General features: G+C 45.3%; 1 protein-coding gene across 9 annotated transcripts in view; it reads left to right on the forward strand.

The window, feature by feature from the left end:
* The first annotated feature begins 679 nt into the window (after nucleotides 1–679).
* The window catches only part of FMNL2 (formin like 2), a 302,761-nt gene continuing 289,895 nt past the window's right edge, over nucleotides 680–13,545 (forward strand). For 7 of the 9 annotated variants that reach the window (XM_078070796.1, XM_078070793.1, XM_078070798.1 and 4 more), the window contains exon 1: nucleotides 680–1,251. In XM_078070796.1, the coding sequence (XP_077926922.1) occupies nucleotides 1,135–1,251 (117 nt within the window). In that variant the 5' untranslated portion in view covers nucleotides 680–1,134. The remainder of the gene's footprint in view (nucleotides 1,252–13,545) is intronic. The other 2 variants (XM_078070792.1, XM_078070797.1) reach the window with 1 other exon arrangement.

A 13,545-nucleotide genomic window follows, 5' to 3' on the forward strand; every position in this document is an offset into this window, starting at 1 on the left:
TCACTAGATTGTGAAGTATTCCAGAGCAGGAGCAATCCTCTTTTCCTCCCACTAAGGAACCCAGTAACCCATACATAATAGCTATCGACAGGTGTTTGTTTTGAATTGAATCCTCCTTCAACTCCTGGGTCTGACCATATATGCATATATCCATAGCGCATATTTAAAAAAATCCATGAAAGTGTATATTTGTTTATAAAACATTTCAATCACACAAAAGAATACGTTACATAAGGAAGAAAGAACAATGAAACAAGCACCCATGGACCCATTTCCCAGTTCATGAAATAGGACGTTGCCAATGCCTTTCAGGTCACCTGTTAAACTAGAGCGTTTTGAACGGTAACCAGCTTCTGAAATTTAAATCAGAATGCTGGTATTCAATCATCGATTGATTGGATCATTCATTTGTCAAGTGTGCCTAATTAAGTGTCAGAACCGACGTAGACGAGGTAGTGATTTCTACTGTTGGAGTGAGGGAGTTCTAAAGGGTCATAAACCATAGCCAGAAGCGTACAGATTGCCTCCGAAGCAAGCGGTCTTGACCCAGCTCTGTCCTCCAGAGCGGGCGTGGATTCGGCGTGCGGACACTTTGGACAGAAACTACGCGTCCCGGCAGTCCACGGGGCAAGTGGGCGGAGCCGGGGCGGGGGCGGGGGCCGGGCGAGGGGGGCATTGTGTCGGGAGCGCGGAGCTGCATTTGTCTGCTCGAGGTGCTCGCCGAACGAGCGTTGTGTTCGCCGGCCGTGGGGCTGTAAGTGTCAGCGGCGGCCGCGGCCCGGCGAAAGACCGAGTTCGGAAAACCACGCGCCCGCTGGCCACGATCGCTGGCAGAGGGCGGCGTGCCAGTGGAGCAACATGCAGATAGGCGCCCAGCGCCCTGACGACCCCTCCCAAGGAAAAGAGGCCGGGACGGCGCTGGGGCGGCGGAGAGCATGAGGGAGGCCGGGGGGCGGCTCGGCGAGGAGCGCTGCTAGGGAGCGGTGCGCGCTGCACACTCGCCGAGGCGCAGCGGAGGGCCGGGAGCCGGGCAGGTCGCGCCAGCGGGCGGGAGCCGGCCGCCGGGAGCTGTTCTGATTTCCGACGCGAACGCGAGGGGCCCGGAGCAGCCCCCGGCCCCGGCGTGCAGCCAACATGGGCAACGCGGGGAGCATGGATTCGCAGCAGACCGATTTCAGGGCGCACAACGTGCCTTTGAAGCTGCCGATGCCCGAGCCAGGTGAACTGGAGGAGCGATTTGCCATCGTGCTGGTGAGTGCGCAGCGGGGGCCCCGGGGCTCCGGGCGGGGAGACGCAGCTGACCCCCGCCCCCTCCTCTTCTCCCCGCGCCGGGAGCGAGCCTCCTGTCCCAAGGGGGAGGCGCCCACCTTCCCCTTTGTGGCCTCGGCAGCCTCAGTCTTCTCCGTTGCCCTCTAGCCCCCGCGCTCAGCCCTCTTGGGGGTCCCGGGATGGGGCCGGGGGCTCGGGGCGGGCTGCCTGGCCAGCCCAGAGCCCATTGTCTGGCGGGAGAAGCACCTCGCAGCGCGTGTGCCCGGGAGGTGCGGCGTGGGCGTGAAGGGAAGGTGGCGCGGGCCCGGGAGAAGGGGGCGGCGAGCCGCTAAGGCTTTTTGTTTAGAAAAACAAAAACCAAAAACCCCGCAAATCCCGAGTCCCTGCGGACCATCCGGCGCGCGGGGTCCCGGGCAGATGGGTGCATGTGGCTGGCAGCGGGCGGGGAGCGAAGGCGAACTTGGAGGCGGACGTAGCGGCTTGGCGGAGGGGAGCTCGCCCGAAAGGGGGAGATAAGGAAAGCCGCGGCAGTGCGGCGCCCCGGTCCCTAAGCTGGGAGGGGGGCATCTGAAACCCAGGCGGGAGAGAAGCTTTGCCTCAGCTCGTTCCTTTCGGTCTTAAATCTTAAACCACAAGAATGTGCAGTTTTGCGGGGACGTGTTTCGAGCTGTTCTGACATCGGGGGCGACCCCTTCCCTCCTCCAGCACACACAGCCAAGTCCCCGGCTCCCTCCCGAAATCGTTTAGCTTTTTAGCTTCTCAAATCCAAGACACTCAAGACTCCCTTCTTTCTCCCTTTTCCTGCTGGGACTAAGTTTCTGAGCCCCTCCCAATTAGAGCTTGACAGTGCTGTGAGCTCAAGAGGGTGTGGCGGCCTCCCCCTCGACCCAGCCAGAGTCCGTCTGTACTGCAGCTGGTCCCCAGACTTCCGATTTTTAGTGACCCAGCCTCCTTCAAGGGATGTTGGGAGGGAAACTGGCAAATCCGATGCGTTCCTATTCCTTACACTTGTCCATCTACCTTGTCCTAGCTAGTTATCTCTGAACTCTACGCGGTTAGGCAGTAAGAGAAACTTGTGCTCCAGGCAGCCAGTTTTGTGTCTGCTGCGGATTTTTGTTGTGTAACCTCCCAACTTTGGGAACGGACCTGAGTCTGAAGACTGGGACATTTAAATTGCACTTCTCAGGCCTTGAAAAAGGGCTGGTTTGAGAGGGGGCGTAGTGTCCTGGATGGCAGGTTAGCTTTATGCTCTTCGGGAGAACAGAGGCTACAAGCTTTTTTCACCCCCTCCCCAAGGTCTGGTGTGGCTTTGGGGAGATAGAGGAGGCTGCCTGTCTTGCTTTGCAAGATCTCCCACAGCTGCTCCCACTGTTGTGCAAAATGGGACACACTGAAATGAAACGCATCAGCTTAATTCTTTCTCAAGGCAGCCTGGGTGCATACTTGACCTGTCTTCCCAGAGACAAACGTTGTTATTCAAAATCCTCTTCCTTCCAGACACATGGTTCTTACCTCCTAGCTCTGCCTTTTCTGTCTTTTCATCCTGTGGTGGTGTGTGTGTTTGTGTATGTGTGTACGTGTGTACTTGAAATGGAAGGGCCAGTGACACAGGAAAACCAGATAACAATAATGCAATTAAGTTCTGCTAGATTGGGATAGTGTGTTTTGCATGAGCTTTTAGTTACTCTGCTGATTAATAACACATGATCTGAATTAATCTTTAGAAAAATGTTTCATCATTACCATGGTGGATTTGTGTTACTATTAAGTCTAGCAGTCACAAATTTAGTATGTAGACATTTATGATTCTACATCACAAGCTCCTTGGGACAGTGGTTGGTTGTTGCGGTTACTTCTCTACTGTGTGTCACACACAATTACTGGATGTGGTACTTTTCTTGTTTATAATACTCTGAGCCTCTCAAAATAAACAAAACAAGAACAAAAAATATCAGGGTGAACTTTTTTGAATAGAAGCAAAGCTTTTGGGAAAGTCTCAGCTTGGGGTCCCTCTTGTTAGTGATGCACTTGGACATTGATGTGGTGTTTACTGTAACTCTCCCTAGTCAGCTCCAGCTGCTCTTTGGAAACCTACAAGGGGAGTTAAAAGGAGTCCTCTTTATGGGCTGATAGAAGCCCAGAGGGAAGGTGATTCCTCTTAAGGTCAGTTTTTTTTTTTTTTTTTCTTTTTCCTGGAGTTGTACACGTGATGCTCTCAACTTTGCTTTTCTTCATGAATTGCTTAAGAAATCAACTCAAACCATTTAAATCTAGAGATCAAGCTAGAAGGACAAATTTTAGGTGGCAAGTTTTTAAGTATATATGTAGAGAAATTCTTTACCCGGGGGCAAAGGAAATCATGTTGGCATTGTTGATGCTGGCTTTATTTTCAGATATGATAAAGATCATATATATCTGTTTTGGGAGGAAAACAAGATAGTAATACTGTACAGGAAAGTACAGGCACCTCATTGTAAGTATGGCTTACATCAATAATTAATAAGACATTTCAGGCATGGAAAACAATTCCATCCTCAAGCTCTAGAATATTTAAAGCATTGGGGAAGAGTAAATATTAAAATGACAGAAGTCCATCTATTTCTGGAAAATCTCCAGACCAGACCTTCTCAGTGACTGTCCACCTACCCCTTCATCAATCTAAATGAATTAAATGATATAAATCTAAAAAATTAATTGGTGTGAATGGAAAGGAGAGAGTAAAAGATTGCAGAATTAAGATCAATGGAAGGGTAAACTTTAAAAGTAGTGATTTTTTTAATAGGAAAAATTTTTTTTAAGTAGATTTAAATTATTGAAGTTCTGCGATGAAAGGCTAGTGCAAATTGGTTCCAAATCTTAGGAGCTTAATCTTCCTAAGGAGAGCCTCCCTCTTCTTAAACTTGTCTTCAGTATTGTTAAAATAGTTATAAAACATATGTATGGGAAAACACTACTGACTCCTTGTATACATTTAACTATTTGCGTCCTTGTACCTACCTTTCAGCTGTAAGGTGATAACGCCTTTGTGCACACGTGTGTGATGTTTTTGTTACACTGTTTGATGGAAGTATTTCATAAATTATAAATTCACTCATCTAGTTTTATTCCTTTAGGGTGTATACATGTCACATATTTTACAGGTAATATTGGCGTGTACATATTTTTCGGGGGGTCCTACACATCTATCATTATCTATGTGGCTCTTTGTTGTATTAAACATTGCCTAAACGTTGGGAATACACATAACGCGTGCACACACACACTCCTGTGTCCTTTATTTTCAAAGATGATGCTATGAAGTTTATTTTGGGGTGGGGTGAACCGCTGATGGTCTGTGCCCAATAATACCTCTTTCTACATTAGACCTTCCATACCATTCACTAATTTTTGGCTTGAAATCATTATCTACAACAAAAACGTTAAGTCCCCCAATGCCTTTGTCAAGGAGCTGTCCTAAGGATTCTTTCTGTAAATGTCAGAGGAAAGGATAATTTTAAATCCTCTGTCTTAGCTGGTATATCTGTGTGACACCAGATGTGCTGTCCTGCAAACTGATTTAGGACCTCTTAAAAAGTGATGGTTTCGGGCAGTATTATCGTATGTTTGGTACTGGGAACTACTTTGGTGTGTGATTAATTTGAGTCCATTCCTTTCCAGGTTTTTTTTTTTTTTTTTTTTTTCCCCTCCTTGCCCTGAGGTTGAATGTAGTTCTTCTGCTTTAGGAAGAAGTGGAAACATTTTGAGTACCTACTCTCAGTACACCCTATGCTTACATATTCATTTAATCCTCACATTAATTCTAGGAAATAGAATTACCTAAGTTGGCTAAAGTCATGCAGTTATTGAATAATTGATCTAGTATTTTTACCCACAGTTGTATCTCTAAGCCCCCCCCAACCCCCCCACCCCGGCCCCTCACCCTATATTCTATTATACTTCTGGGGCCCTTGACCTAGGAAGGAAAAAAAATACTTGGAGCTAGCAGTAAAACTGTTTAAAAAAAAAAAAAATCTCTAAATCTAATAAATGCCAGTTTCAAACTGTATAAAATTGGCAAAAATGTCTTAGAAATGACTGCTGTGAGGTGCGCTTGATGTTTCACATTCAAGGTCAGACATTTTGGCATCTTCACTATGCTGTTTCATTTTTCAGGCATGGCGTTAAATAGTGATTTGGTCCAAGTGTGCTCTTCAGTTTTTTCTATCAAGGTAGGCTTGAACTACCTTGGTTGGGAATTTAGGATTTCCAAATCATGGGAAAGAAACAAACAGTCTGTCAGTACAATGCATATACCCCCAAATGTAATTACTTGTGAAAGGACAAGGGAAGTCAAGTTTTAGCATTTATTTCCCTCTGCAAGGTGTTGTTCCCTTTTAACTACTTCCAAGGAGAACTCTTGCCATGAAGTCTGCTGAGCAGATGGGTGGGTGAGAGTGTAGTTAGGTCATCGTCAGATGCTTGCTGATTTTTCTCACATCCTTTCTCCTGTTAGGGAAAGGAGGTAGAGAAGGGGAAGGGGGTGGAGTGTTGTAACTTTGAGCCATTACAATCTTATCCTAGGTACTAAACCTCCGAGCTGCTTTATTTCACCAAACTTGGGAATATAGGCTTATTATTGGGGTGCATTTCACCCCCCAATGATGCCAATATATTTGGATATCTAGTATAGAAGTTGATCAAAGGCTGTTATCTAAATATAAGTATTTGGCTACCATGAGAGACTGGCAGAAACACAAATGGATGACCTTTGGGAAGAAAAGGTATGCATGCCCTTACATCCTTAGGTGATAAGAATTACTTTTGCTTGTGGCCTCTCACTTAGCAAATAGCATTGGCCTGGGAGGCAGGAGACCTAGTTTCTAAGAATCCTACCTGCTGCACCAGGTTGAGCGAGTTAAATTCTCTCCTGTGGTCCTTGATTTTCTTCCTCTGTAAGTTGGAATACAATTTGACACAACTGTTAAGATAGCAAAGAATTTTTTTTTTTTAGATCCTAGCACTTGAAACTGTAAAACTTCCAGAACATACCATACTGTGATCCATTAGCTGACTTTGCATTTTGAAGAGCTTTGTGCAGAAAAGTGTGTAGTTGTATTCTGTGTGGTCTAGAGAGTAGAATTTCCAGGGTAAATGACGGAAAGTCACATAAGTTTAAGGAAAAGTATTTTTAACCTTTAGAGTTGTCAAAGAAGTGAAGAGTGAGCTCTTCATTAGAATTGCTCACACAGAAGCTGTAGAAGGAATGCTGGTGATTGGAAGTTATTTGCAAACCCAAGACGTGGCTAGTACATTATTGGCCTGAATTGCCCTCCTTGAGGTGAGCCTGCCACCTGCAGGTTTTAGACCTAGAATCCTAGTACCTGAGAGTGGGGAAGGATTCCACTTGTAGTTTCCTCCTGCGCTCGAGAAGAAAATAAGTGTAGGTTCATGTTTTTCTGGAAATTTATTTGGCTTTATAAAAACTGTTGCTTGAGGGGCTTGGTCTTAAAGAAACGTGCTCTTCCCCACCCCCCCCCCCCCGCCCTTAGTGCTTGGGGCAAAAGGGCAAGGTGCAATGGGCTTCCTTATGTTTAAGCAAGTAATAGGTGGTATGAAAGTGGCTGACAGAAGAAGCACTGATTCCGGATGGTCGTCTCTACTTTGCAAGAGGGTGCTGGTAGCTGGAAGCCTCTTAGGAACAAAGCAGTGAATCCTTAGACAAGAACAGACTGAATTGCTTAGGAGGGAGGGTGAGTTACAAGCTGGCTCTTCTACTCTAAAATGGGGCATGTTTCTTCCCTTCCCCTATCCCAAGGACTGTGTCCCCAGGCTTTGGGGTCATGGTTTCTGTAGAGGGGCTTCATGCACCTTGTTAGCTCTCATCTGCTTGAATCCTGCGGGCAGCGACGACTCATCTCTCATCTTTCCTTTAAGATCGTGTCTGCTCACACTGCGGGTGATCTTCTTCCCAGATGCTCTGTCCTCTTTTCCAGAAGTCTCTCTTTCAGCATAACACTGAGGAGTATGCAGTTTCTATTGGATATAATTTGGAAGCAACGTCTAGGGACGAGGGTAGGCCCGAGAGCTGTGATTCAGCTGAAGTCCACAGATGTGGGCCAGAATGGCTGGGAATCCCTGCTTGAGGTAGAATGGTATTTGTTGTCAACAGTAGAAGTGTACTTTCTGCTCTCGGTCTTAAAAAAACAAACTGACAAAAAACACGAAACAAAGGTCCCCTGACCAGTGCAGAGCTTACAGGTAGTCACCTCATCACAAACTTTGTGTAGTTTCTAGGACACACTAGAGGTGTTCCTCTGGTCACATTTTTGGTGTTCTTGGGCAGCTTGTAACTGCCTTCTGGGACTTTGAATTCACACAGAACCTTAGTCCACTTTGTTCTTTGATGAAGAGTTGCTGTTTGTAAGCCCCTCTATCCATTGCCACAGAAGCTGACATTTTGAGGTTTTTAAACCCTGCTGTCTATCGCCAGAGGAATCTCTCGACTGATTTCTGTGTGGTAGATGGTACGCGTGCCTGGCTTATACTAAAAACTTGTTGGCTTTGGGAAAGGTGTCAGGTTGTTGACATTTTTGGCTCTGTGCCTGGTGTTGGGCCCTATGGTGTGACTGGTACCTGAAGGGCCTGCCTCGAATTGAGGATTTGCTCATGAACCTGACTTCTTTTCCTTGTTTTTCTTTCTTTCTCTTCTTTCTTTCCCCATGGAAGCTTGGCTGAACACTTCATTTAAGGCAGGATTGTAAAGGGATTGACAAGCTGAAATAGTAGTCCTCAAACCTGGCTGCTATCAGTCTCACCTGGGAGCCTCAAAATATAGATGCCTGGGTTGGTAAACATGGTTATACTAAGAAAAGAATTGTTTAAAAGGTACCAAAAATTGTGGGGAAATTAGTCAAAGTGGAGAAGGGGTAAACAAACTCTTAAAGATGTTTGATGCAACCAAATCACCGAGATGAGAAATACAGAAGGAATGGATCAAAGCCTGTTGAATGTTAGACTTCTTAACTAAGAAATGATCATCAAATAATCATGATGAAAATCTGCAGAAAAAGTTCTACGTATAGCTCAGGAGTGAACAGTGACCCTGAGGTGTACTTCTGGAGTAGAAAAATCAATAAATCACTTGTATTTTTGCTTAGGTCTATATTCTCAAGCCTAATTGTTTGTTGGTTCAATGCAGGCCTTTTGCTTTGATCTCTGGTTTTACAACTTACAAAGACTTGATGAGCTTGGCTTCCTGGAGTGAAATTCAAATACACTTGTGAAATGTAAACAACATTCATTTATTAAGAATCCTATAATCAGGGCAAATTGGCATGCTTATATAAGCAATTAGCTTTGAGAATAGAAAGATAAATAGGATGGTAGGTCAAGAATGAGCTGATTGTTCTCAATGCAAGAGTCTAGTTATTCCTTTAGCAGTTATAAGCACATAGACATTCCTTTTATTCATAATCTTTAGCATTTGTGGTTTGGGATTTGAGGACAGTGTATGTGGTTTTTTGAATTGAGAGGATAGGAGCAATTATTGTCTCATTTTCATCTAGAAATACAAATAAATCTTTCAAGGAAATGTAGGTAGTTGAGTTTATGACCAGATAAAACTTTATAGTAATTGGGAACAGGGCAAGAGAAGGTTTGGATTTAGATAGGAATAGTAAGGAATATTAATGGAGTTTTGTTTTTATTTTGGTGGGGAAGGTAAAGAAGACTGCTTCACAGTGGGAGAAATATTGAAAATAAGCTCATCTACCTTTAGGGAATTTTTTTTTTTTTAAATGTCGAAGGAAGCAGTAAGAAAACTAATAGAAGTTGATAGAACACCATTAGTTTTGTTTCATGGCAACATTGCTCAGTGAGGTCCGTACTGCCCCATGTCGTCTTTGGGAAAGCTGGGGAGCCCCCATGCAAAGGCGATGAATCGGGTGAATAGTTCTGTGGGTTAGTCTCACTTCTGGCCCCTTCAGTCCCCAGTATGGTCAGCCTTGGTGGTTCTTCCGAGGAAACTCTCTCTCAGTGACAGTGGGCTGTCTTGAGTAATTGGGATTCATTCTCCCCAAGGACTTCTGCCTGGTGAATGTGGGAGGCCAATTCAGTCCAAATGCCTTGGGACCAGGATGTTACACACTTGGAATTGGGAGTCCCCAGGCCTTAGCACAAAATCATTATTCCCTTGCCGACTAATCGGGCTATCCAGATGCGAACCAGGAGGGACCGGTTCAGGCTGTGTGGCCTTCTGGGTTTGGAACCATTCAGCTCGCCAGGGTGCAGCCTCTCCAAAGGCCCTTCACGTTAGGAGTTTTGAGTCTCATAATCATTGGCTTTTTGGAAAGCATTTGTTTGGTTTAGAAATCTCCAGATCGTCTATGAATTCACCAGGTCCTAATCCTTGTTTAATGGAGTCCTCCTTTAACACTAGACAGCAATATTTTTGTTATTTCACCAGTAATTATCAGAAATGCCAGAGTTTCCTCTAAGGTTTCTGTGGATAATGGAGAAATTGAAAAACTTCTCTTGGTTGTTCTTGAGGATGATATCTCCTAACCATCCTTAAGAAGATCTTTCTGTTGTAGAATAATATACAAACAGAAATGGGTCCATAACATTAAGCGTACAGCTTGACGGATTTTCACAACCTGAACACACCATTGGAATCCCTGGATCAGGAATCAGAATCTTTCCCTGTTTTTCCTTCATACATGGTTTGGCTTGGCTCCCTGCCACCCTGGCCGCAGTCACTCACCTGAACTTACTTTCCAAGTGGTCAGACTTAACGTGGAAGAAAGTAGACCACAGGATCGTGCCTTGTGGTCTGTCTTTAAGTGACTCTAACCATGAGGTTTGCACTGTTTCCTTTGAGAGAATCCCTCAGTCAAGTAGGAAACATTGACATTGTGGCATCTTCCTGTTGCTTTTAGATTCTTTCTCACTGATAACCCTAATGGGATTTCTTTTGTGTGTGTGTGTGTGTAGCATCTCTGTTTTTCATAATACTGAGAAGACATTTTGATTTGTATTCCTAGAGTAAAGCATGAATGGGGAGCGTTTGCAATTTGGGCTTCACTACTTGGAATTCTGCCCTTGCAAATACAAATTATGTTTATTCACTCACAAGCCTAAGTTCTGGCCTTTAGCTTTTGCCATCTATCTTGATAATTCTTTTGAAGTATTAAGAGGTATAAGGTTGTGGATTTCATCCTGTGGCTCAGTTTTCCCATCAAAGCGCTATCATGTTATTCCAGACATCAGTCCAACTCTTTGGCCGTGTTTGTGGTTAGCGTTTCCCCTTCATATTCTTGTAACTTCTGTCTTCCTCCCAGCCTTCTCATCGAAGCTGTCCACAGTCTGGCCAGACCCCTCTCCTCTTCTGGTTCCTTGCTTGATCGCTCTCCACAGAACTTTCCCTCCATTATACCTTGGCTCGCAGTGACTCTCCTGCATGGCAGGGACTCCCTTGGCTCCTCATTTACTGAGATCCTATCCAGCCTTCGAGACTGTTCTGAAATCCACCGCCGCCCCCCCCCCCCCCGCCCCGTGTCCTTGCAGGCCAGCATCAGCTGGGGGGAGGTGGGAAAAACAACTTTTCTCTTTTTGATCTTTTTATTGTAGGAATAGTATGAATTATTTCTCTTACTCATCAGGCCCTTGATTAAATACCACCCTGTATGAGGTGTGACTGTAAAATAAAGGGATGCTTTTATGTGTAGCTTCATAGCCACTCATTACACTCCTAGCCGTTGTTTCTGTTTTATTGGCCAGTTCACAGGGTGCGCTCCTGGAAGACCAGGATCACGTCTTACAGGCCCTGGCGCTTTTCCTTCTCCAGCACAGCGCTTGGCCCAGGGAAGAGTCTCGTCAGACAGTTACTGACTTGATTAGAGAAGGACACGAGACCATGGGGTGTGGGCTGACACAGGACAGGAACTGAGTAGCTGACCACACTGGGCTGACTGTTAATTGCACATAACTTGCCAGCTGTGTGGAAATGACACTTTGTAACAGATTTCTTACTCATTCTGATATTCCCCATATCACTTGTTGGTAGTAGGTGCCCACGAATACTAAGCGTTCAGAGAGAGTGAGTTGGCATCATGCTTCACTTGGCTCCTTCGGGAAAACTGGTGAATTAGGAGAAGAGGGCAGTAAAGTGGCCGAGAAAATCAGTGGTTTTTCACTGTCGCTAAGCCAGATCAGTGTGTCGTGATGTACTATCATCGAGTTCGTAGCTCCATAGTGTAGGGCTTTCTTCAAGTAAGATGTCCCTTACGATGTTTTATTTGGAGTCAGGCAAGTTTAAGTGAGCAGCATTCCTTACTTGAGCATTTTGGTGCTTTGCTCTTTGCAAAGCGCTTTCAAATGATCTTTTGCAATTCTAAGAGTTCTTAATAGAGGCAAATGGGGGCATGAGGGTGTGTGGCTTGAAGTTCTAGAGAAGGTGGTGAGGTTTGTTGTCTTTGGCACCAGAACCCCGGGGGGCATTCTGCTGTAAGATAAGACAGTCCTGTGCTTGCTAGTGCTCTGTCCTGCACCTCCTACCCCTTCTCTCTGACGTGCTCAGCAACCTTCAGAGGGAGATACTATCTTCCTTTCACTGATGAGGCAGTGGGGCTCAGAGTGATAAAGTGGCCTGGACCAAGGGATGGAGGCAGGATTGGAATCCAGGCCCGTCTGGTGAGAGAACCTGCTGCTTTTTACTCTGCTACACAATGTATATTTTCTGCATGAGCTGTAAGATGTCATTAAATGTATGCGCTTTTTTCTTCATTTTTCATATACTCTCTGGACTAAATTCATCAATTCAAACTATTGATGTAATTCGTCTAGGAGTCCAGCATCAATATAGCTGTAGATATACTAAGCTGTAAGGGTTCAGAGGAAAAGTGCCATTTCTATATTTTGAGTATTCAGGAAAAGTTTCCTTGGACAGGAGGTAGAGAGATACCAGCTTGGGTCACACCCACTGCTAGACTATACTTTTTATACATTATGCAGTTTTGCTCGCTTGTCACTGCTTAAGAAGTGATTATACTTTAATCAGAGCTCAAGAACATTTAGGGAGCCCTTACTATGTGCCATGCAGTGCTGTAGGATGCAGGGGTGCGTGAGGCTGTCTGGTCCTCTGCCTTCAAGGAGTTTATAATCTGAGAGAGGACCATAGGAGCGCGGGGTGGGCGAACCAAACATGAAAGGGGTCCGTAGGGTATACAGATATATAACTGTAGCTGTCCCAATGCTGCAAGGTGTGATGGGAATAAAACAGGAGTCTGTGAGGTGGTGCCTTGTCTGTAAGATCTGAGGGATGGGGAGCAGGCAGCAGGCAGCCAGCGTGTGAAGATCAGGTAAGGGCCCTCCAGCAGGAGGAGTAGCCAGGGTTTCATTGGTTTTCCCTTTCTGGCTCAGGATGGGGCTCCAGGGACCTTGGAGCAAACGGAGGGAGCAGCTTGTAGCTGTCTAGTCGGCTTTAGACCTCTGTAGGGAAACCTCCAGGTGAAAGCACAGGAATCTTCTTTCCTTTGTCCTAACGGAGCTGTTTTTGTCAGTGGCTTTGTACAGTTACAACCCTGCCACTTGTTAAATTCAGATGCCTTTTTTTTTTTTTTAAGATTTTATTTATTTATTTGACAGAGAGAGAGACAGCGAGAGAGGGAACACAAGCAGGGGGAGTGGGAGAGGGAGAAGCAGGCTTCCCGCGGAGCAGGGAGCCCGATGTGGGGCTCAGTCCCAGGACTCAATCCCAGGACTCTGGGATCATGACCTGAGCCAAAGGCAGACGCTTAACGACTGAGCCACCCAGGCGCCCCATAGATTCAGATGACTTCTAACAAATGATCATTGCAGGATTGTCACTGTTCTAGACCCGTGGGACATACAGTTTGAGAACGGAGTATTTGATTAGTGTGAACAGAGCCCTTGTAAGTAAAGACCTTCTGAAGGCTGGTACTTGGAGTGGCCCATTTTCTCTGCTTGAAGCCAGACCTGGGTCAGGCAAGGCACAAAGAAATGTGGTTTTTTGTTTTTGTTTTTTGCCTTTTTTTTTTCTGTTATTTGCTAGTAGTTTGTTCAGATTTTTTACTACTTTTTCTTGATCTTATCCATTCTTAAATTTTAAGGGCATGTAAGAGGTTTGATTCTGAAGTTAAAAATACGAGGAAAGTTGTGTAGAGCTAAAATTATCCCTAAAATCTCTAAGTTGCTGTGAAGGTGCAGCATGCACAGTGCTGGGTATGCTATCCTAGGAAGCAGTTGTTACGCTTGTTCAAGTTGGAGAATCTCTGAGCT

Source organism: Halichoerus grypus, chromosome 4 (genome assembly GCF_964656455.1).
Source record: "Halichoerus grypus chromosome 4, mHalGry1.hap1.1, whole genome shotgun sequence".
Taxonomy (NCBI): domain Eukaryota; kingdom Metazoa; phylum Chordata; class Mammalia; order Carnivora; family Phocidae; genus Halichoerus; species Halichoerus grypus.